Source organism: Nothobranchius furzeri, chromosome 3 (assembly GCF_043380555.1).
Source record: "Nothobranchius furzeri strain GRZ-AD chromosome 3, NfurGRZ-RIMD1, whole genome shotgun sequence".
Classification (NCBI taxonomy): domain Eukaryota; kingdom Metazoa; phylum Chordata; class Actinopteri; order Cyprinodontiformes; family Nothobranchiidae; genus Nothobranchius; species Nothobranchius furzeri.
This window is the reverse complement of record NC_091743.1, coordinates 67,683,088-67,707,618: the sequence shown is the minus strand read 5'-3', so window position 1 is coordinate 67,707,618 and position 24,531 is coordinate 67,683,088. Positions and strand designations below refer to the sequence as shown.

At 41.5% G+C, this 24,531-nt stretch overlaps 2 protein-coding genes across 7 annotated transcripts in view; one reads left to right on the top strand and one right to left on the bottom strand.

Moving 5' to 3' along the window:
* The first annotated feature begins 249 nt into the window (after positions 1-249).
* LOC139068884 (parapinopsin-like) lies at positions 250-4,225 on the top strand. The gene is made up of 4 exons (XM_070549440.1): positions 250-719; positions 837-1,165; positions 1,772-2,014; positions 4,064-4,225. The coding sequence occupies exons 1-4, from the start codon at positions 389-391 to the stop codon at positions 4,181-4,183; spliced, it is 1,023 nt and encodes a 340-aa protein (XP_070405541.1). The 5' UTR covers positions 250-388; the 3' UTR covers positions 4,184-4,225.
* Positions 4,226-4,304: 79 nt separating this feature from the next.
* Positions 4,305-24,531, bottom strand: part of cacna1da (calcium channel, voltage-dependent, L type, alpha 1D subunit, a) — an 85,994-nt gene continuing 65,767 nt past the window's right edge. For all 6 annotated transcript variants that reach the window (XM_070549434.1, XM_070549435.1, XM_070549438.1 and 3 more), the window contains 17 exons: positions 18,628-18,756; positions 18,472-18,537; positions 18,299-18,390; positions 18,060-18,219; positions 17,807-17,934; positions 17,630-17,726; positions 17,433-17,535; positions 17,237-17,338; positions 14,989-15,122; positions 14,132-14,248; positions 13,436-13,827; positions 9,957-9,983; positions 8,683-8,811; positions 8,374-8,513; positions 7,885-7,991; positions 7,421-7,738; positions 4,305-7,334 (listed from right to left, as the gene is read on the bottom strand). In XM_070549434.1, coding sequence (XP_070405535.1) covers positions 7,029-7,334; positions 7,421-7,738; positions 7,885-7,991; positions 8,374-8,513; positions 8,683-8,811; positions 9,957-9,983; positions 13,436-13,827; positions 14,132-14,248; positions 14,989-15,122; positions 17,237-17,338; positions 17,433-17,535; positions 17,630-17,726; positions 17,807-17,934; positions 18,060-18,219; positions 18,299-18,390; positions 18,472-18,537; positions 18,628-18,756 — 2,547 coding nt within the window. In that variant the 3' untranslated portion in view covers positions 4,305-7,028. The remainder of the gene's footprint in view (positions 7,335-7,420; positions 7,739-7,884; positions 7,992-8,373; positions 8,514-8,682; positions 8,812-9,956; positions 9,984-13,435; positions 13,828-14,131; positions 14,249-14,988; positions 15,123-17,236; positions 17,339-17,432; positions 17,536-17,629; positions 17,727-17,806; positions 17,935-18,059; positions 18,220-18,298; positions 18,391-18,471; positions 18,538-18,627; positions 18,757-24,531) is intronic.

Genomic DNA, 24,531 nt, shown 5'->3' with positions numbered 1-24,531 from the left:
ACACATACACACACACATTTTAATTACATGATATGTTTGCCTAAATCTTAGCGATAGCTATGATGCTGGAGCACAGAAAGTTAAAAAATCAGAATTTTTCTACAATTTTACTGAATAGTAACTTAAACAATTTTTCATTTGAGATAAAAATAATTAGAGGAGGTTTGAGGAGTTTTCTGGTCTGATGCCAGCAGAACTCTTGTTTTTTCTTTTATCTGTTTGCAATCAAGCAAATGGATTCTGGATGATCATTTGGAGGAATTACTCTGGTAAATCCAGCTCTTCAGGATTTATACTGAGCATCTAATCTCTGCTCTCTCACTCAGTCTTCGAGATTTTGAATGTGTAGCAGCTCCACCCTGAACTTTTTCTCACCAGCTTTTCCTCTATGCCTTCCTCTGAACTTTTACCAAATGCTTCCTTTTATCTGGCTCCGGGGAAGGAGCCCCCTCTGTCACGTTCCGGTTTCATCCTCCTCTCCATCACCATGGCCCTTTTCACCGCTCCAGCCATCGTGCTCAATGCCACAGTGATCATTGTGTCCCTCATGAACAAGCAGCTGAGACAGCCGCTCAACTACGCTCTGGTGAACATGGCGGTGGCCGATCTGGGCACCGCCATGACTGGGGGGGTGCTGTCTGTGGTCAACAATGCCCTGGGGTACTTCTCCCTGGGCAGAACAGGCTGTGTGATGGAGGGCTTTGCCGTGTCCTTGTGTGGTAAGTGCATCGGTGGAGGTGGATTAGTTCAGTAACAGCTTGTTTTATTGGTTAACTTGTGTAAAAAAGGCACAGCTTTTTTATTTAGCGAAGTGAACACATTACGTTTTTGTGCAGGCATCACCTCTCTGTGCACAGTGGCTCTGATTGCAGTGGAGAGGATGTTTGTGGTATGCAAGCCTCTGGGGCAGATAACGTTCCAAAAGAACCATGCAATTGGAGGAATTGCCTTGTCCTGGCTGTGGTCCTTTACCTGGAACATCCCCCCGCTCTTTGGATGGGGTCGGTATGAGCTGGAGGGCGTTGGGACGTCCTGTGCACCAGACTGGCAGAACAGGGACCCAAACAACGTCTCTTACATCATTGTTTATTTTGCTGTTTGCTTTGCCATTCCTTTCACTCTGATCCTGGTCTCCTATGGCAAACTGATGTGGACGTTACACCAGGTGAGACATTTTCATCACTGATGACTTTAGCTCTGGAACAAAAAAAATGCACTTAATGTTTACACTGCAAAAACTGATTTTCAAGAAAGTAAAACGCTTTGTTTTTAGACATTTTATTTCTTTTTTGTTTTTAAAAAGGAAAACATATACACTGCTGCTAGTAAAAAAGTAGATTTAGTTGGTAATGAATAGATCTACAGCCTTTCTGAAAGCTTTATCTTGCGATTATGGGATGAAAAGTAATGTGTCACTTATTGTTCTTATTTTTAGTTTTTGCTTCTGTTTCAAATTATTTAAAAACACATTTCATCCATTAAATAGGAAAATGAGTAATTGTATTTTACTAAAATAAAGAATCATCAAAACCCTAAAAGTAAAACATGATGAATTTTATTTATTTGGTAATTTAAGCAGAACAATTTCATATATATATATATATATATATATATATATATATATATATATATATATATATATATATATATATATATATGTATGTATATTTAGCTAACAAATTCTAAGACATGTATAAGTTTCATGCCAATAAATCTCCATGGAAACACACTTAGAAGTTCCTTTCACCTTTAATGGTCATTTGTCTCGCAGGTGTCAAAGATGGCCTGTGTGGAAGGAGGAGCCGTGGCTAAAGGGGAAATGAAGGTGGCGTCCATGGTGATTCTGATGGTCCTGGCCTTCCTGGTCAGCTGGCTGCCTTACACTGCCTTGGCCTTGTTTGTGGTGTGCACCCCTGATGTGACGATCCACCCTCTGGTGGGCACAGTACCCGTCTATCTGGCCAAAAGCAGCACCGCCTACAACCCCATCATCTACATCTACCTCAACAAACAGGTGTTGTAACACCACACTCTGATTAATACGTCAGATTTACGTTTTGAGGAGATTAGAAATCTTATCTAATGTCTGGGTTTTGAAGGCATTGAAACAACACCACCTAGTGGTTGTTAAATGTATCAAATGTAACCAGTTTGCTCCAAGTGTTTCTAAGATAGAAAACAAGTGTTTAAACACAAAAATGAAGCCAAAATATCTCAGAGTCAGAATCAACTTTTTTGACAAATATCTATGCTTCAGGACACTGGGCCATTGACATTAAAGCTGATCCTGATTCTGATCTCGTTGTGTCATGTGTTTTATGTGTTTTTTGTTATTTTTATTTAAAACAAGTCCTAAAACCAGCCTTACTTTGTTCTGGCTTTAAGTTGTGGGTTCGGATCAGACATGCTTCTGCTGCTGCTGAGTTTGTTGCACCCACAGGCCGTAGGTTGCCTAACCTGCTAACCGACGTCTGCAGAACCTGAACTTTGCGTCCCTCTTTCATTAACTCTATAGTTACAGCCCATCCTGCACATTGTAGATCGTTTTCCAGATCACCAGCTACTCATTGGTTGAATCACTTAACATTTCCTCAATTTCTACAGAAATAATTTATTAAATTTACATTTTTATTCAGTGATTTGAGATTGATAAACTGGTGGCTGATGTACATTAAAATAAGCTGATTTTCCATCTCGTATCTGCAAAATGAAAATCATCATACAGGGATACTTTTGCAACCTTTTCATACTTTTGAATCATTTTCTTGAGCCAGTATGTGCTAAAATGACCATTTTAAGATTTAATGAAATGCCATTCAGACCCCCACCGCCCTCTGTGGCCAGAATATCACACTTGCAACAGTGTGGCAATGTGTCTGATGGACTTTAGCTGACATGCCTGGCGCTGCAGTCTGCTTCTAGCACGATTCCTGCATGTTTCAGATCATGAACACAGCTGATTTCTTTCATTTAGTGATGAATAACTCCTGTAGAAACTAATGAAGGCTGCAGATACATTTCAGCAGATAGATTATGGTGTTAAAAAGATGAACGCACAGCGAGGAGATACATTTCATTTGGGGTTGAACCACAGAGAAGTTATAATGGACACCAGAGGGTGCTAAAAGCAAGCACTACTGCCAAGCGTGCCTTTAAAGAGCAGGTCCACTGAGAAAGCACTGTTTACTTATTATTTTTGAAAATGATCATTGTCTCTGAGTTTAACATGCAGGCTGACTGTGAAAATGGTCTTCTACCCCTATTTCCTGTATCAACTTCTGATAGAAGATAGATGGGAAAACGTTAGGTTCTGACAGATCTACGTCACACTGTCACTGTCCATGGACTGCTGCATCTTGACTCACGGCAGGGAAGGGTGTCGTTGGATTAGTGTCCAGAAACGTAAGCTAGTAGAAGCTAACAGTTAGCATTAGCAACTCCACCACAGGGCAGAACTCTTTCAGGCTTGGTTTTTTTTTGGGGGGGGGGAGCAAACAGTCAGTGGTAGACTTGTGTTGTTGTTAGCCAGTGACAGGTAAGATATCCAAAAATCAGGAAATGAGACTCCAAATCCTGTCATCTGAAGCTACCTTCTCAGACCTCTACGTCAATCAGGCGCAGCGGGGCTTTTATACCCCAACGACCACTGCAAATGTATTAAAAATATGAGTAGAACTGATCTTTAGTCTCACTGACAGTTGTAGAAACTGGAATTAAGTCTGAAGCCCGTTTCTTGAAAATTGCATTTTGCAAATCTGGCTGAACTTCTTGTTTTGTGAACATTTGGTCTTTGCAGAGGTGCTAAAGCCCTTTGAAACTTTAGTGAGTTGCTAACTTACATGCATCGCTAGAGTTTAAAGACTTGGAACTCTGGACTTTTCATTTTGGATCTGAAATAAAAAGAAATGGGTTAAATCACTTAGAATCAACAGACTCTTATGGTGGTTGGGTCCTCTATGCTGTTAATCCACACTAACATGTTGAAACTCCAAAAATTGTTTGACTGTTTCGCTTTACTGCCTTGATTTCTTCATCATTTTCTGAACATTTCTTTTTCCTACAGTTCCGTAAATACGCCGTGCCCTTCCTGCTGTGTGGCAGACAGCCGTGGGAGGATGAAGACGCTTCGGATGCAACAACCACCGTGGAGTCTATCGCTCCAAACAAAGTGTCACCAAGCTGAAACACTCAAACTTTTCTGTCTGAAACACGAAAACTAAACCTTTGAATTGTCTCTTTTGTGAGTACAAAGTTATCAAAGTATGTAAAAGCCCCAAAACGTGTTTTTAAAAGAACCAAAACAGTTTTTCAGCAAGAGTTCGTTTAATGATGATCGTTAGAAAACAAAATATCAAATTAAGTCAAGGCCAACATAAAAAGAAATACAAAAAAATGATACAAAATCTAAAGGTTTAAATATGTATTAAAGCATTTGCTACTAAGAGAAATGATGTTTGCTGAATAAAAACATCGAGGAGCAAATATCAAGACTTTTCAAGTAGAGAACGCGGGTCTTCCCATATGTTTGTACATATGTTACATTATTGTTTATTTTATTACAGCTTTCTCAACACTTATTGTAATAGTAATAAGAATCAGAACAAGATGAAGAAACAAATAGAAACTTTTGAGTGAGCATGTTTCCCTGTAAACTGGTACTTCATCACTTCATTTTTTACTTGCTAAACAGAAAAAAAGGTGCACCTTTAAAGTTTTTTATAATCTTTTGATCCCAGCATTGAGAGGTGAGGTTTAAATGACAGATATAGATTTCACTAAAACTATACGCACAATCACAAAAAGTACAAAAATCGTCTCACCTTAATACACAAATCTTTAGAAAAAAGAAGAAACCAAAAGCACTAAACATTTACTTGTGCAATGACAAACAGCTATGTGCTAATATTTATTGGTATATTCTTAACCAAATAATTTTCTCTTCTATTATCAGGAATCCCTGACATGAGGTAAGAGTCAATTATTTTTAAATCTTTAGTTTAAAACATTGTTTTTTTTCCAAAGTGTTTACAAAATAATGCATATCTTCAGTTCATCAGTACTGGAATTGCTACAAATAGTATAATGTGCCGTTTTTAAGTGTGTCGGTCCTTTTAAGTGACAGTCATCAACAAAAGGACTGAAACGCATTTAATTATTATTTTAACTCACAAACATTTCAAAGAGCCCTTTCAGTGTGCACACAAAGTGGAAAACCTACGTTTTCACGACAGTATTCAGTGTTTGGAGTCGGAGTACGTTGAATTAAACCTTAAATAATCTCTGTGGTGATACCTGGAAAAGCTCACCTCTGTTCAGTCAGTCCTGTAGCTCTATGCGATGATGCGGGAGTGATGTCAGAGGAGAACAAATGATGGTTTCCTTATTGGTTTCCTTCTTTTGAATCCAACATTGTGTCTCCATCTTTCAAGCTTCAGAGGAAATAAAGAGTCCAGCTTTGAGCCAAACTGTGCGAACACACGTGTCGAGACGATATGTCGTCACAGCTGCCTACAGAGGTATGTTGAACGCAAGAAGCAGGCAGGCTGAGAGAGGAGGAGGGTGAAGGGAGGGTACTACGTATTGCTTTGCCTCTCTCAGGATGTGCATGTGTCTCCAGCTGCCACAAACACTCTCAACCCTCACACACACATGCACACAAACACACTATATGAAGGCTAAAATGTGACTGCAAAGTACAGAGGTTCAACCGACGCCCAAACCAGCAAAGAGAGTGTCATGGAATAATCCCAGCACGAGCCTCAGGAAACTCCGACTCATCCCATTTTTCTACTCTTCAGCAGCAAAGGCATTTCAGTAGGGGCTGGACAAAATCAAGCGAAACGGGTTCCACTCAGACAGCGAAAGCAGCAATGTTGATGCATTTTAAGTACTTTTGCACAACTTACACAAAATATGCCAATTTATTTAGTTATTTACCAGATCTGTGTAATGTTGGAACACTGGAAACATTTTTATTTTCTTGCTAAAATAGTCCCTTTTTTTGTTTTTAGCATTTAACTTCCTTTGCATTTGTTGTGCAGACGTGTCACAAAAGCAGGACCTCTAAAACGTTTTCACAGGCAAAAGGAAAGAGTGCATCCAAGCAATGAATCAGATAACAGGCCTCAGAGTCTGCTTTGAGAGGGAGTAACGCCGGTTCATATTGCTGATCCTTTAACCCTCTGGAGGCAGGCGTTGCAGATGTGCAACAGTTAAAACCTACCTGCCTGATTACTCCACATACGTATTTCACGAGCATTTTTTGAATCATACATAATTACAAAATATAGAAGATCTCTTTACAAAGTTTCTCTGGTTATATGATACAATTTACAGCATATCAATGAGGAAATACTGATCTAAAGTTTGAAAATAACCTGCCTGCTAGTGCATTTACCCCCAACAGCTTGTGTTGCTTCAAAAGTACACATCTCAAGTGATGTTAGAAAGAGGACAGGGATTTCCTGCATAATCTGGTTTGACTACTGGTGCTCCTCGTGTTTTTGCCTAAAACAACCTGTTGTCCTAATAACGAAGACATCCTTTATGCTTTCTAAATACTACTCTGGATGATACTCTCTATGCTTGCATTGAAAACTTGCGTGATATGCCGAACATTAATAAAGTGACAGAGGCAACGACATCAAACATCTGATTGTCATCACCTTTAGAGACCCCCGCCTCTTACAGGATCTCACACCATAGCCAGCTGGTCCGTCTCTTTCACCGGCATCAGTGTTCTGCCCTCTGATTGGCTGGATGGTACCTCCAGGTCGGGACGCTTTGAAGGAGAATCACATCAGAAAGGGTGGTAGCTGGCTCTGTGCTGTGACCTCCTCTGCTGGCAGGTGGAGAGCATTTCAAAGAGCAGCACTACTGTGGTCAGGTCTTTCTTCTAGATTTTTATTTATATGCCTTTCCTTCTTTTTAAAAAAGGCACTTCTTTTGGTCAGAGCCAACAGATGCATTGCTTTTTGTAAATTTTCATGATTGTTTTCTACCATAGCTGCGAATTCCTTCAGCCGCCGCTATAAAGTCGTAATGCATATCATCTCATCTGCCAGGTCCTCCTCGTAACGACCTCTAGGTCCTGTCTCTGGCTCCTCGTCGCTGTAGCCCGCTCCGCTGTCCTGGAGCTCGTAGTCTTTTGGAGTTAAAAATGGAAACACGTTGACCCCGTTGATGCCAGGGGCCATCCCTTCGCTCAGGAGGTGGCTGGCTGCGCTCTCCATCTCATCTATTGTCATCTCACAAGCGTCAGCTATCTCGTGCTTTGTGGCAGCGACAAACTTGGGATCCTTGGCGAATCTCCCAAGACCCTCGGATATCAAAACCTGCAGGACGGCATGCGAGGAGGGAAGAACATGTTACTGTAGGTCTCTAAAAGCTCCCATGTGACAGCAAACCTCCTGAAACTCACCGCTTCTACAAGGCTGGTCGCGCTGCCTCTCTTCTGGTGGTACTGGTTGTGGTACTCAGGTGGAACCTGCAGGTGGATAGGTGAGTACGTCCTCTGGGAGAACTCGGGGTCGTCGGTGTACCAGGAACTCTTGCGCACAGACACTTGGCTCCCAACTACACTGTCCCTGTGAGGGTGCTCCACTCGGATGAGAGGGGTGTAGTATGGAGTCTGGTCTTTACTGGCCGGGGTGGCGGGAGGTGTGGCCCAGGAGCGGGTGGAGCGGGTCGGGGATAGGCAGTGGGCTCTGCTGGAGTCCAGGCCTGCTACAGCCATAACCTGAGAGAACCAGAAACATAAACACAGCTCTAATCCAAAACATAATCATTTCATTTACTGTCCATTCATTTCAACAAAATTGTGTCAGAACAAGTCGTACCAATGTTCTATGAGTCTTAAACGTGTGATTAGAGACGACGACTCACCTGATGCTGCATAAGGTGCAGCGGTAGAGCAGTACGCTGATGTGGAAGCTCATCCTGGCTACTTTGTCGGCGCAAACACTCAAAGTTAAAGGACGGTCGTCTGTGACCTGAACCAGACAAAAGTGGACCGGGCAGAGAAAAGTCATGAAAGTCAAATTAATGTTTAAAAAGTTTCACACCACTTCATCTACTGTAGTTTCTGCTGACTTTATAGCAAGTATTCACAATTTGTTTGGACTAATACTTATTTTAATAACTTTATTTCATTGGTCTCTTCGCAAATTAGGTTGGACATTTGGCGCCACCTGCTGTTCATTGCAGAAAATACAAAATATAAAATTATTGGTTTCTACTGTATATGTTTTAATTGCCACTTTTCTAAAATTTTTGGTTTAATTTCACCTTAAGTTTGGGATGAAAACATTCTCACAGTTCTCCTCTAACACACTGCTATTAGATTAAACTCAGTGATAGATCCAGTTTGCAGACCTTGAGGTGTTGCAGGAAGCAGCCTTCTCTTTGGTGACCTCCGTGGGTCTCGGTAAAGAGGCTGCTCATCGTCGTCATAGTAACTGTCAGGGTGATGGTATCCTTTGGGAGTCTCGTACTCTGTGTCGCTGTTCTGATACCTGCAGTTCAGATCAAATAAAAAAGGTTGGTTAGAAAACTGTAGAAACACAATTTTGTTTCCAACTCTTTTAACTGCTTTCCTTTACAAACAGAAACATGAAGCGTCTGTAAACATTTTATAATCAGAACACAACAACGTAAAAGCGAGACAACAAAACAGAGTACTACCTGTCCCCTGACAGCATACTGTCATCCTCGTAAAACTCCTCTCCACTGTAATATTCCCCGGATAATCTGTCCTCGTCAAACTCCTCCTCTCTGCGGATGGTGGGGTGATGGCCGTCTCCTCTGTGAGACCTGAGGGACAACCAGGGGTCACAGTTCACACCGCTGCGTCTCAGAGGGATCACTGAAGAGCCATGCACTGCCATGCAGACACAAGCCTCCAGGGAGCAGCGACGCAGGCGAGACTAATTTTAAGAGTTTGATGTGGATTAAAACTCAAATAGTTTATGAATTATTAAAGTGTAGAGGACTGCAGTGAAGGGGAACCTGAGGTAATTTTTTAACAAATAACATGGTTCATGTAAATTCAAGCATTGTTGAACCAGCTCGTTGGAACAAGTGCTTCAGTTTGACTCATGCATTAAAGCAGAGCTGCTCTCAGCATCGTGGGTCATCCAACGCCAACATGCCCGTTCTCCCACTTCATAAAACAATTCAATAATCTGCTTAAATCTGTTCTGATTGACTTCTGCTTTAGGTATCCAATAACCAATCATCCCACTGATCAAGTCACACTTTCTACTAAACACTCATTGAATATTTACAAATCCTGAGATTTAATGTTTTATTTTTATTTATTTTTTTACTGATCAGTTGTTGCCATTTAATAAATCAAAATAAAACAACTAAATACAGAGACTGGAAAATTAGTTTGCAGTAATTCTGCCGACAAACGAGATTTATTGGCACGAAGAACTTTAACAAATATTGTAAAAGAGGAATGTGGCTACATTTTGCAGATTATATGCCAGATTTACTTTTGAAGCAGGACAAAGATCCTCTTTTGTTATAAAACACATTCATACCTAGCTGTTGTATTAATTGCTGCAGCAATTGTATTAATCTGTAAGATTAATAAAAAATAAATAAGTTTTGCTTTGAGTGCAAAACAAAAGTTTAGGAGTCAAACGTTAAGGCTCTACCTTCAATTAAGCTCCAATAAATAAATAAATAAAAGGAACCGGGAGAACTGGGTGTCTGAATGGGACAACTCATATGCTGGTCTTTCACATTCATCCATCTTTTTAAATAACCGACACAACTGCAGTGTAACAGAAGCAGACAAGGACCAGACTACAGACTGCTCAGCCTGACGTAGGTTATGTGGATCTCAGGAGGGATGCAGCCATTTGTCAGCCAAACAGTGTTTCTAAATAACAACAAACAAAAGCGGGCCGTCTATTGCTGCTGGAACCAGACCTAGAGAGACAACATACCTAACATACGCCTCATAGTAGCGCCTTCTGTCCAAGAGAGCAGAGGAGTTAATGAGAGAAAGCATTTGGGTTAAGAAGGAGAAACATAAAGAACGTGGAGGAGAAAATATGCACATGTGTGTGTAAGGAAGATTAAAGCATGATGAGATGAGTGCTCAGGCGCTACATCAGTGTATCGTTCAGATTAAAGTCATTATTTAATCTTGAAAAGGCAGACATCCTTTCCCAAACTGATTGAGCATAAAAAAGAAAACTGTTCTAGCAGTGGAGCAGAAAGAGCTGTGCAGATAAGAAGTCACAAAATGAGCATTATCCTGATCACTTATGAAATTAAACGCCAGAATGAAAGCAGGTTTGTGATTCATTATAGAGCAGAGGGCTTAGAAAAGAGCTGATTACATTCTCTCTTTTGGGAAATACGTTGTGCAGCAAATTAAGTCTTTTCATTGCATTTAATGTTTTTGAGCTATAGAACGGTTATGAGGGAATTTGCTTTCCCACCATCAGGGGAATACTGCGATTATTCAAGTTTTTAAACTGGCAGAAAACTCTGCAACAACTCTTTTGCTTGTGATCACCACTGGCAACTGCAATTTAGGGCTAGGTGTGAAAAAGAGCCACAAACGAAAAACAAGAACTGGAAGGGGAAGACTCAGAGGACAGATCGGTCTGCTTTGTGTTGGACACATTTTAAAGAGCAAGTCACCCCCAAATCAACTATTTTTTTTCTGATAAACTATATAAATGTGTGTCTAATCGTGCTGCAGACACGTGTAGTCAGTAGTTTTGCACTTTAGTGCATTTTAGTTAAAAATTGAATTTTCTGCCTAAAACTGTCAGTGTTGTGCCGTTGTCAGGTAAAAACTCTGCATTACATTTGAAGCTAAATCTGCCATTGCTATTGGCTAAGAGGTACCCTAGAACGTTAGCTGGAACCATATGATGTCACAATGTCGTTGTGAGCCTGTGTGTGTGTGTGTGTGTGTGTGTGTGTGTGTGTGTGTGTGTGTGTGTGTGTGTGTGTGTGTGTGTGTGTGTGTGTGTGTGTGTGTGTGTGTGTGTGTGTGTGTGTATTTGTTAGCGGCTCCGCCCTCTCGGTCTGCTAGGCAACAGCATTTGTTGCATTTTTCAAACAGGAAGTGGGAGTAGAGTAATACTCTGGTGGGGGGTGACTTGCTCTTTAAGTAGATCACATCATTGCAGACATCTAAGTAGCTTCTTTTTTTAGTGAAGCAAATGCTGAATAGAGATAGTTTTAGAACCCTTTTTTCACTGTTAGCATTGTTAGCTCAGCGTTAGCCTCTATCCTTCTGTACATACATCTTAGAGTGAAACAAAACTATGCAGAGGCTTCTTAGGGGTACCAGAAATAACTTCTGGGTTGCTTCTTTTACTGGCTTCCATTCTGTCCACAAGGCTGCTGCTCTTCACCAGACAGGGTTGAATTACACATGCAGATGTATAACTAGGCAGCAGGCTCTCAAACAATTGGCTCTAAAACCAGGAAGTATAGAGGTGCCTAAGTCTCTTCCCTTTCCAATCGGCTCATGGGTCCCCGCAAGAACGAAAATCACACTCGACCACACGTGTTGTACTTCAATTTAAATGAAAAGTAATGATATGTATTTCAACCACGCCAGTCACGTACTTTGAACATTTTCAGCTAGAAAAAGTTTTTAATTAGCATAACTACAAATCAGACGTCGCATATATGACATCACCACTTTATCTCCTCTCCCCTAGCATAGCTGCTACTAACCAAATGGCCAGATTTATGGTGGTTCTTTCCTCCTGCAGGAAGGAATTGAAATTTGCTGAACTTACAGCCATTTTTCCTCTGATTTTCTCTGTGTCTGGTTTGATAATGTCACTTTGGTGATGCACAGTTGTAGTCCTAGACTTATTTTCACACAAAACCTAAAATAACATTTCCACCGTTCGAAAATAAGCACGTTCTTGGCTTCAAAATGCGTCTTTAACCTTCACGGATATCATAAGTGAAATCCATGGCACATAACAAATGGAATTAGAAAATAGAGATTTTAGCCCCGTTGACTTGCATTAATTTTTTTCGTTCTTCTGGAGACCCCTGGTCGGAAGTAGATGGGCATGATTTATGCTCCCTATAGAATATGTCTGTTTGCAGCCTTTTAACAAGACAAAAACTGACAACTCCCCAGCCAGCTGAGAAGGAAACCTGTTTTAATGTAACCTTCCTTCCAACATGGTCACGACATTAGACTGTTTTGTGATTATTTGCCCATAAAAGTCTTACTTATTGCACCTTTAATGACTGTGGGCATGAGAGAAGCCTTCAGTTTATTCAGAGGATCAACAAACTCTTATGTCTGGAGCCATCACTTCACAATATGTCAATTGAGAACCCTTACTGAATTAAGAAAGCTCCTACTAAAAACCAGGGGCGCCTCCAGAAAAAATTGATAGGGGTGGCCAGATGAGGCCAAAGAAATATTTGGGGTGGCACACCAAATTGGCACTTGTGGTAACAGTGGGAGAGTTTAGCCAGTGGTGATGTACTGCATTGCTTCATTTTTATTTAAAAAACTGTATACATCCAAAACATTTAACTTAAATTTTACAAACACAAACATTTCAGAAAAATACATTTCAGTTATTTAAAATTTTACTTTTAAATGTATTTTTTTTAGATTAATTTACCTGCTGCTGTGTTCACAAAAAACTAGGAGATAAAAACCTTTTTAAATGGTGTGCAGCAGAAACATACTGTGTGTATATTTTAAATTCTGATTATTTCTTTACACATTAATAGTATTATTTTTTTGTTTTTTTACAATTATGTCTTGAAAAAACAAGATCAATTTATGGTTTGACTGAACATTAATATGATTTATTAACACTGGCTTTTCTTGGGGGTGGGGGGGCAGCAATTTTCTAGGGGCCCCATTGGGGGTGCCATTGTTAAAAACATCCCAATAAATGTCGCTAAAAGGCAGGGGTGGGGAATCTAGGTTCCTCAGGGGCCGCCATCCAACATGATTTATTTGTTTCCTTGCTTCAACACACCTGGTTTAAATCAGCAGGTGACTAACAGGCTTCTGCAGAGCTTCATGAGCTGCTGAACAGGTGAATCAACCACTGAATCTGGAGTGTGGAAACAGGAAAACAACCAAAACATGCCAGATATCACCCCTCAAGGACCAGGGTTCCCCACCCCTGCTAAGGACTGCCAACAGCCAACATACCCCTATTCCAAGTTTGAGTATTTTCAGATTGAACAAATGTATTAGACGTTCTATCCTAGGGCTATCTATTTTGCATATGTACATTTACTTAAGCTGAAATCTACATGGACCTACTGATGAAAAAAAAATCACGATCACCTCATATTCATATTATTTGGCAAACTACATGAATGAGACGTCATGCAACAAAACATACTAAGAGACAGACAATTCAACCATGGTAACATGAGATGTTTATGGAGTGAAGTGGGATACCTTTGACCCTGAGGCGTCCGTGGTTTGTGGTAGTCGTAATAGGAGCTGTGTAAACCTGGGTATCCGTTGGGAGGTGCGTGCTCGTAGTAGCAGTGATGCCCCCCATTGGGCAGACTGGACACATTGGCGTTGTTCAGGTTGATGTTGGTGGATTTGGGCGACTTGCCATAGGAGTTGTTGTGGTGACGGTGATGATGATGATGGTGGTGGTGATGGTGGTTGGCGTGGGACATCGCGTTGGCTCGAGACAGGCGCCCCACCGGCTGCTCCATGTGAGCGTAGTGAGGCGGGGGCTGTACCTGAAGGGGGCGCTGTGTGGTGTTGGTTTGATGCCCGTCGGACCGCCGGTGACCGCCGTTCATGAGGTGGTTCCCAAAGAGTCCGCCGTTCCGCTGGGGAGGAATGTTCACAGTAAAACCTCAAGAGCTTCACTAAACACAACAGCACCCGTTCTACTGATGTTAAGTCTGAGGGCTGTTTTGGAAATTATAAGAGCAAAAATAAGTTCAAAAGCTGGTTTTTATGGTATGGTATGTGAGCAGAATGAGGGAATCGTTCAGTTTGGTAAAACTGAACTGGAAGAAAAAACAAAACCTCAAACACTGTACATGCTGTTCACAAATGTTTCATTTTCTGATGAAAACACCCACTTCTGCCCCACAAACATTTCCCTTCGTGTGAATTCAAATCAGTTACCCTATAAATTTCCTCGTCTTCCACGGGAATAAAGTCTACTAGATCGTCATCTTGCAGATCGCATGATATCGCTCGGCGAATTTCGGGCCCAATATCATGGAGTGTGCGAAGGCCAGCCTGTAACCATGACAACAAGAGGGCTAAAGCGCTGCAGCTAGAACCTTCATCTCAAAGCTCAGTGCACAGTCAAAAACCACCACACACACTAAAACACCCGGCATACACAGAACGGATGGACTGAAGGAGATGAGAAAACAGAGACAAATGTGTGCTCTTCCGTTTACTGGAGCAGAAACCAAAGTTTCACCAGACTTATCCTTTATTTCCAGACAGAATACTTTTGTACTAAAGCATAACTATGCAGAAACTTGCTGGAGTTTACTTTCTCAGATGTACAGTATACTGCATCATATATGAGGACATACTGTAGCCATTTAATGCACATCTTATTGGAACAAAAATGGCCACAAGCTGTGTGAGTGTAATGAGATGTGGGTTGTTGTGGACAGAAAACACACGAGATGATGGCTGGAGACAATGACACATGTGTAACATCATCACCAGAAGACATTTGGAGACACAGTGGAGACAGTAACAGATTCGTACTGAACACTAACATCATGAACGTCCTGCTGAGTTATAAATTATAACATTAACACACCAGATGATATCTGAGTAAGGAGAACAAAGACAGGATTACAACACTCCTCTCTCTCTCTCTCTCACACACACACACACACACACACACACACACACACACACACACACACACACACACACACACACACACACACACACACACACACACACACACACACACACACACACACATTTCTCTCTGATGCTTGTTTACTCACCTGTAAGGCGATGGTCGTGCTGTTCTGGGAAGGGTGCGCCCCCACCAGGCCCTCCTCTTTACGTTTCTTGAATTTCCTAAAGTAGTCCTGTATCAGGAAGGTGGCATAGAACTTCCCCACGGTTACCTCATCATCTGAGTGAACAGACCACACAAATGCTTCCTGGGTCAGCAGCTAGCACACAGCTAACAGGGAGGGAGAAGGAGAGGCCGTTCTCCTCCCACGTCCTCTTCTTTCAAAAATGAAGGAATAAACGATACTCTGTCAACTCAAATGGTATCAATATATAATATATATATATATATTTGGTGTACATACGGAGATTTAGGTCATCTCTGATGAAAAATGAGAGCAAATGCTCATCCATAACAGCAATCAGTATATAAATATGTCTGTATTTGAAAAGCTTTTAGAGGTAAAAGTGTTTATTGGTGAGTGTTATTTTAATAATGACATTTAACGATTATAAAGTTGACTTTTGTGGTTTAATGTTTTTAACATTTTTCAAGAAATGTATATTGACACTTTTCACCTGCAGTACCCATTTCTTACCCCAGGGGGCAGACGAGACGTTCATGATGAAACGCTCTGAGACGTTTAAAGAGGTAGCATTAATAGAAACCTTAGAACAAGAACAAGGTGTATCAGATAAGGATAAACGGTGAGGGCTTCTATCTTCATTAGAAGAGAACATTCAAACTTCTAAAGTCTGCTGCAGCAGAGAATGGCAGCAGACAGCAGGACTTGGAGTTTTATTTCCTGATATTTGGACACCTTGCCTTGGATTGGACAACAGCAATGCAACTCTACCACTGACTCTCCACAAAAAAACACAAGCGTGGATGAGTTTCTGCCGTGTGGTTGAGTTGTTATTTCAAATGGTTAGCTTCTGCTAGCCGAGACATTCTAGGCTGTTTTCTGGTTGCTAAACCAACAACAGCCTTCCCCATCATGATCCAGTATGGGGGAGTCCAAGCAACCGCTTGACGTACATTTGCCAGGCCTTTCAAATCTAAGTGTTTCACCGCTTATTTCCTATCAGAAGATAATGCAGGAGACTATTTTCATGTTCGCCTGCATGAAAAACTCAGAGTGACTGATTCTGATCAGAAATAATTGTTAAAAATGTTTTATCAGTAAACCACACCTATAAATAATGAAGAATAAGATCAAGTTGTCTCTACTTTTGGCACATGCAAACATGCAGATCTACATTTAGAATCGCACATTTTGGTCAACATGTGCAGTAATTCCATACCTGTCAGTTCTTGCTCCACTCTAAAGTGTGCCTCCATTTGTTAATATCTACTGTGTTTGTTTGCAATTGCGAAAGAATCATTCTGAAGCAGGAGCCTGAGTCACTTTGAACAAGGACGCTGGGGACAGAGATCGGACAGAGAGGCAACACTAGTTCCATGCCACCACCCTAAAACAGAACTGCTTCAGAATATTCTGAAGTTCTTCAGAGTTTTTGGACACAGAGACACATGTGAGGAGACTAAGCTGTAAAAGCTCAAGCCATGAGAAGAAACAAGAAAGTTAGACAACAGCATGAGGAAGAGAGACAGCAGCGAGAGGAGATATTAGTGAGAGAAAGGAAGAGAGACAAAGCATGCACTCGCTGTTTCTTACAAGGCCATGCAAGCCCAAAGCCCAGCAGATAAGTCAGTGGTCTCCATCAGCGTCCGGGAGGAAGGAGTGTGGACAAAATACACACAGATAAAAAAGGATGCCCTGTGTGTGTGTGTGTGTGTGTGTGTGTGTGTGTGTGTGTGTGTGTGTGTGTGTGTGTGTGTGTGTGTGTGTGTGTGTGTGTGTGTGTGTGTGTTCTTGTACATATTACATACTGAGGACCATTTTGAACATTTTCCCCACAAAGTGAGGACATTTTTTGGGTCCTCACTTTTTTTTAGAAGCTTACCAGAAGCTTACTATACCAGTTACAGGTATGGTGTAAATTAAGTTTTAGTTAAGGTTAGGGTCAGGAATAGATCAGCATTGGTTATGGTTAGGGTTGGGGTATGGGTTAGGCATGGTGAAATCACATAAATGAATGGAAGTCAATGGAGGGTCCTCACTATGATAGAACGACATACGTGCGTGTGTGTGTGTGTGTGTGTGTGTGTGTGTGTGTGTGTGTGTGTGTGTGTGTGTGTGTGTGTGTGTGTGTGTGTGTGTGTCTCTGCAGGCAACTCGACACTGCTGAATCAGGTCAAAAGTGTGTCAAAGAGAAGGTGGTTCCACTAACCACCAGCAGGAGGCACCACTTGATCTAGAAGTTTCATGCTGGTTCTCTTCCAGATTTTTTTGATGACAGCCCGCAGCTCTTCGTTGGCCTGCTCCAGATTACCTGCAAGCCAGATAAACACACATAAACACGGCTGAAATCTGGTCAGGTTTTTCAAAGAATACAACAAAGATATGTCAGGAGGTTTGCCGTATACCTTCTGTTTTGATCTTCAGAGCAGTGCGCACCAGAGCAAACAGAGTGGCATTAAACATGACAGTCCCATCACTGTTCAGAGGCATGTTCATGGCTACCAGCCTCTGTGAAACAAACACAGTTACAGGGCTTTGACGCGACTTACTATCAGGATTTTTGCACTCAACGTATGAAGTTATCAGAATAAGAGGAGGAAACCTTGCAGGCTACTCTGTGAGGACACAGTTTGCCAAAACCAAGAGGAGGCTGAATGCGACGGAGGAGTGTCACAACATCGAGATGCTTAATTCTGCCTCTAAACAAGAGAAACAACAGGTTAAGTTTTCTGACAGAGTCAAAGAAGCTCAAATAGACAAACGTAAATAAATCACATACTTTGCCTCAGGATCATACTCTGACCAAATTCTCTTGAACTCATCAAGATGATGAGGACCAAGAATGGACCAATCACGTGTCAGATAATCAAAGTTGTCCATAATGACGGCCACAAACAGATTGATGATCTAAAACAGAGTTTGAGTTACTTTGCATGAGTTGTTTTGTCGGCACTTGTAATCAGAAAGCTGCAGAAGCCAAAATCAAGCACAGTTAAATACAAGTAGGATGAAAACAGGTTTTATTCAGATACCAAGAAAGCACAGAGCATGTAGAAGGTGATGAAGTAAATTATTGCGAATCCACTGCCACAGGTCATCTCCTCCCCAGGATTGTAGTCTGACTCTGGGTCACACAGCTTCCCTGGCATACAGGCCAACATTATCTCCTGCCACGCCTCACCTGTGGCACACCTGGACAGCATTTACACCAATCAATCACAGAAAGTTTAAATTTAATGACATTTTCTGGTTCTCTTTGATAGGAACTGACCTAAAGAGAAGAAGTACAGCCTGGGGGAACGTCTGGAAGTTGTTGTTTCTGTTTATCTGGGTACCATCAACCATGGCAATTTTTCCAAACACCTGAAACGGACGCTCAGATCTCAGCCTTCTGAGCAAAACTTAGCAGATAAAAAAACAAGTCTGACACGTTCAGTTACCAACCTGCATGCCAATGACGGCATAGATAAAGAACAGCATGGCTATCAGAAGAGCAACATATGGCAAAGCCTGGGGTCAAAAACAGATACTGACATTATTAATATGCAGTACTTTTATTCACCTTCCAGCCAACAATCATTTCCTTCAACTGCACCTTACCTGGAAGGACTTAATGAAGGTCCAGAGCAAGGTGCGAATTCCCTCTCCTCTGCTGAGGAGCTTGACCAGCCGCATCACTCGAAACAAACGGAAGAAGGTGATGGAGATGCGAGCGCTGTCCTCCGTGTTCTGAGAAGAAATATCCCTGAGTCAGGTCTGTCTGATGAGTAGCAGCACATTGGACATGGAGCACCTGGCTGTGCTTTGTGGGATGAATCACAACCAAAAACAGAAACATATGGGCCAAAAACATCTCTTAAATACTCAGATTACTGTCATATGTAACTTTAAAAGCTTGTTTTCAAATTTGACAACTGAAGTCTGTTTTTCAAATGTTCAAAACAATTTTTTTTGCCAATTTCCAAACTAAATTGTAGTTTCCCGCGCGTGCAGATGTGGCTGATATGTTTCTGCTGGCCGGCGCTCAAAGCACTTCCACATTCCCCGTCTCTGTACAGACCTACAGAGGAGGAAGCAAGGAGGCAAGCATGCTGGAGAAAACCTTTGCCATACTTGACTGGAAACTGGATTCAAGCATGGCACCCTCAATCCAGAGTCACTGCATGCGGAGTCACAGTGGGACCGACCCGATCGGGTCGGCCAGGAGGTTCACAGGTCAGAGCTGGGTGATCTGATCCCAGGGGTCATCCATCAGAAGGGAGGCAGAGACCATGTAGCAGTGTCAACAGTACAAACGTGAGGAACAGCTCAAAAACCGCTCCCACTCAGCAGGATACTAGCGTCACGTTTGAGCGACACAGACTTCCTCCAAAAAACTCCAAATATCAAAGAGAATGAAGAGCAAATATTCTGAGGAAATATGCAAATGAGCAAACTGAGACGTGAGGTATAGAAGATGTAAATGGTTCTGAAATCAGCAACAGATCATAGAAGGTGGAGAAGACAACATAAAGGCAAATCCAAACATGGCATGGCCCTAACAGGGGAGGGGGGGAGGGGGGGGGGGGCAGAGCATCTTACCCCCATCTCATCCACCTGAGGAGTCTCCGTTGGCTTTAAGATCAAAGACCTGGATTAATGACTTGTACAGAGCCAGCAGGTCTCACACAGAATAGATTCAGACACATGTAACGCCAGCAAACGGCATTCAGGACGCAAACAGAACATGATCACTACTTGTCTCACTGATGCCACAAAAAACATCATCCTTAGTATAAAGACAGACATTTATTTACCAGTTTCTATGCAAACAAACATGATTTTAACAACAGATGAAGGAAATACCGACTACCACAAAACAGGTTCACAGCTTAACATTGTTGTACTCTACTTAAGAAGATAGTTCTGACCAGGGTTCTGTGGAAAAATGAATATCTTACCTGTTGTAGAATACTCTTTAAACAGCCTCAGGTTGGAGAAGTAAATATTAGCTTTGATGAGACGGACAAGCTAACGGCTAGTCAGAGTGGATTGCAGCTGCAGTTAAGTAACTCCGGTCTTAAAATGTCCCAATTGTTTATGAGCTTCTAGCAGAAAGGGCTGCTAGCTGCACAGGCAGTGGTCGGCCATATTGGATGTACACACATCACCAGGTTTTGGTGGAACAGAAAATCCTTCCCCACCCATCCTCATTTTGAGGGATACCCAGTTACATGTGTACCGGATCATTAATATTCATGATATGTGATCACCTTTGATTGGCTAAGAGCAGCATAACTCTTCCACCGCCTTTGCTTGCTCTTCTTTCTTGGGTTTAGAATGTAACGTTTATGTGTTATCTCCACAAATAACACAAGTCCGAACTTGTTCCGCCGTGTTGCAGGCTTGCTAATGCTAACGGTTAGCCTTTACTAGCAGAGATGCTGTCTCATAGCCCCTCAATTTAACACCACTTTCTGGAATGGCAATCCAAGCTTGGTGAGTCCATACATGCTAATTTACAGTGTGGCGTAAATCTCCGTGGCTTTTTCTGAATACAACAAAGGAGTGTCACAACACCCCCGTTCATTTTCTATCGGTGGCTAATGCAGGAACTGGGGTAGAAGACTATTTCCATGGTCTGCATGCATGTGTAGCTCAGAGTGACCAATCCTTTTTCAAAAAGGACAACTGTTATATGTTTGTCAGTGAACCTCACATTTACTACGGTCGGTGTGTTGACTGACAACGTCATGTTGATCTAGTTATTTGAGTTATGCAGCACCTCAGGGCAGGGATGACATAATTTTATCAATTAATTTTGGTTTGACTGTGATTGGTCATTACCTTGTTTGTCTCATCAGAACAAAAATACATACTATGCAACTTTTTAGTATTTTTAAATAATTTTCCTGAACCAGTATGTGGTAAAATGACCCCTTGCAGGGTTAATTAAATATCACTAAGATCCCTATTGCCCTCTGTAACCGGAAGACCGCATTTGCAACTTCTGCATGCCGATCCGGTCTGTTGGACCTAAAATTAGAGCGGACATACCTGGCCCTGCAGCCAGCTTCCAGCACATTTCCTGCATGTTTTAGATCATGAAAACAGCTAATTTGTTTGACTGACTGATTAACCGCTCCTGTAGACACTAATGAAGGCTGGGGAGACATTTCACCTGTTGGATTAAGGTGATAAAAAGTTGAACGCATAGCGAGGAGATGCATTTTGCTTTTGGTTTTACTAAACGTAAACAAGGGGGTGCTAAAAGCAAGCCGAAACTGCCTAGTCTCCTTTTAATCTCTAGTTCTCCAACCTCAGGTGAGATTCTCATAACGGGTAGGATGTTAAGTCCTCATAGCCTTTCCACAGAAACCCACCTCAAAAGATCTGAACCATCCCTTTAACAGGACACTAGACAGACAACATTAATATCTTATTTAACAAGACTGACACACAACTTTATCACTCCCCCAGTGTGGTGGCGATTACTAACGAGGATAAATGAACTTCATGGTGAGAATGTTTTTGGTAAACAAAGTTGATGTGTTTTCTCACAGACAAAAGAAGTGTGGAATGATGTGATAAGAGCATAATCTGTCATAAACAGCCTGAACTCCTGCATCCTGAAAGCTTATGTTACTGCTAAAAGGCTTAAAAGCATGATCTTAGTGGACAAGTTAGTTATGTTGCCAACAGAACAGCTGTACCTGTATGATGCTGAAAACCATTTTGGCCCAAAGAGCTTGAGTGTGTCAAACAAACTCATAATATATACAGTTGCTCACGCAGACTCACACCCACTCACAATACTCTTTTGTGATTGATGGGCATTGTTCACAACCAGCAAGTATTTTATCACATAAAAAAATGAATGCTTTAAAAACCAGTCATACTGGTGCGATTAAACTGAAAATGAGTTTCAAATGAAAGAAAAAACTTAAATAGATGCTGAAAAGAGAAATATTGTAAAGCTCAGAGCTGAAAAACACACAAATAAATAAAATTCCCGACAGAAATGGCTTCATTCCGCCCTCTCAGCCTAACAAACCATCAGTATGAGGTGCAAAACAAGCAGAGATGATTTCAAATAAAAAGTACAGTTAGCTTGAGGAGGTTCTTTAGGTAATCCTGGTCACAGCCTCGATGGAGCATGCATTCTGCATCGCCACATTGCTGCAAAAGCACTGCACGCACGCGCAAAACGGGAATGACGTGGAGCCATTGGTGACCTCATAGCACAGCAGCAAACCATGCAAACCAGTAGTGTCCTGCAATATAATCGCTACAGCAGGGCGCTCTCACAGTCTGGTGCAAAGAGAGATATAGATAACACAGAGGGGAAAAAGGGACAGCAGAGTGGAAGAGGAGGAGGTCAGAACATCAAAACAGGACAAGAGGGAGAGATAGAGAGGAATAAAAAGAAGAAGAAAAGTAAATGAAGTTGCTGTCATGCACCTGACTGGAGTCTACACACCTGCACTACACATGTGCTCCACTCTGAGCTTTAAGAGCTCACTACAGGAAGACAAAACAAAACAGACGGTCACTCACAGAGACACAAACACAAGATCATCAAAGAACCTCAGACTCAGCTGAATTTAATTCACCTTCAGTGACTGATCTCATCAAATATACTTTAAATCTTACCTGATTACTGTGACATCTTACAGGTGAAATAATGTTTACTCCTGATATAAAAACATGGCTGAAACTAAATTTAAAGTTACTGTTGCTTGAAAAGATGTAGATTTAGTTGATGGTGACTATATGACCTCATTTGTTTCTAGATTATTTATACTATATTTGCTTTATGCAAAGCGGCAGTGTTCTGCACAACTTTAAACATATATTGTAAAATATGGATGCCTTTGTTCTAGAATTAGCACCGATTTGCTCTGAAAAGCAAGTAAAAACGTAGAATTGTCTGGGCTGTCCTATGTTCTATTTTTCTTGACTTTGTGACTTATAGGAATCAGCATAAACCTTAGCAGTAGCAAAATGTTTTGCTCTGCAGGTCGGTCTAGTCACGCTCCATTGTAGCCTCAGCAGGAATACTATTGGCTCGGCTAAGTTTAGTTAAAGTTAAAGTCCCCTTAGTCATCACACACTGGTGAAATCTCCACATTCGACTCATCACCGTGGGGAGCGGCAAGCTGCAGCCACGGCTGCACTTGGGAACAATTTGGTGGTCGGGCCACACTGCAGACTCTTCCCGGTGGCCTGATGACCCCCCCCCCCCCCCCCCCCCCATTGGAAGCTATGTGCGGAGACAGTTAGAAAGACAACTTTAGATTCCGCCACACAACTGAGCTCTGTCATGGCCAGACTACATACTATACAAAAAGGAAATGGAAACAAATCTTTCAAAGACCAATTTTTTCTTAATTCTGAAAGAGTTTATTTTTTGTGTTGATTCTTGAAATGAAAGTAGAAACAAAAAAAAACGTAAACATCTGAGTCTATTCTTTCCGAAAATGTCCTTTTCTCTCTTGTATTCATAGATTTTTACTTTTTTCTTTTCATGAACTCATAAACTTCTTTGGCATTTTGCAGCTCAACAAGAAAAATGAGGGAAATGAGTATTTTGGATTGAATCCTTAAAGCTGTGCAGAACCTCCAAGCTCAGAGCTCCAGGGCCATTCTGTCTGGAGGAGTAAAATAAGCCAAAAAGCAAAAGGAAAAACTCCACAAGGCTCTATGGAAAACACTAACCGGAGGGGTATAGGCCGGGTGGCCCATTGTCATCTGTGAGAGGCGGACATGGAAAGGATGTTAGGGAATGAGATGACTGCCCAACATTCCAGCATGCATTTAGAGAGTTTAGTGAAACTCATGCCTGGAAGACAGTTACTGACAATGAACAAGCGGACGCATGACGGATCAGCTGTTGTGGTTAAATGAACACAAACAAAATGGTGCTCATGCAACATAAAACAGAACTAAACATCATAAACATTGTTTCTAAAAGACACACACACACACACACACACACACACACCCCTACAAACTAAACTTTACACATGTAAAACACACACATGCATTGAACATTGAATAACCAAAAACACACCACAATTGTAACTCCAAACACAGTTAGTGCTTGTTAACACACTCATGCAGACACAATTTGAGGCACAACACTAAAAATGTTAACAATACTCCAGAAAAACAGCACTGCAGCTCAGACATGAGAGCACACCGAGTTAAGAAAAGAAGGATCCAGGTGAGGAGGTAGTCGCCTCGACAACATGAAAAACAATTCATCTGTTTTATTCCACAGATAATCTATCTCTTAGAATTCCCCATGAACTTTAACTGATCAAACCAGAAAGTTGTAGTAGTTCTAGTGTTTGTTTTCAAGAGCAGCTCTATGGGAAATATTTTACAATCTTAAAAGTTTAACTCTTTTCTCTTGTATTTAAACTTTTGACTTCTGTCCCAATCATCTATCTTCATCCTAATCTATTAATTATTTTGGGGGTAATTACAAGCTCTGAATCATCTGTAGAGGGGTTCCAAAGA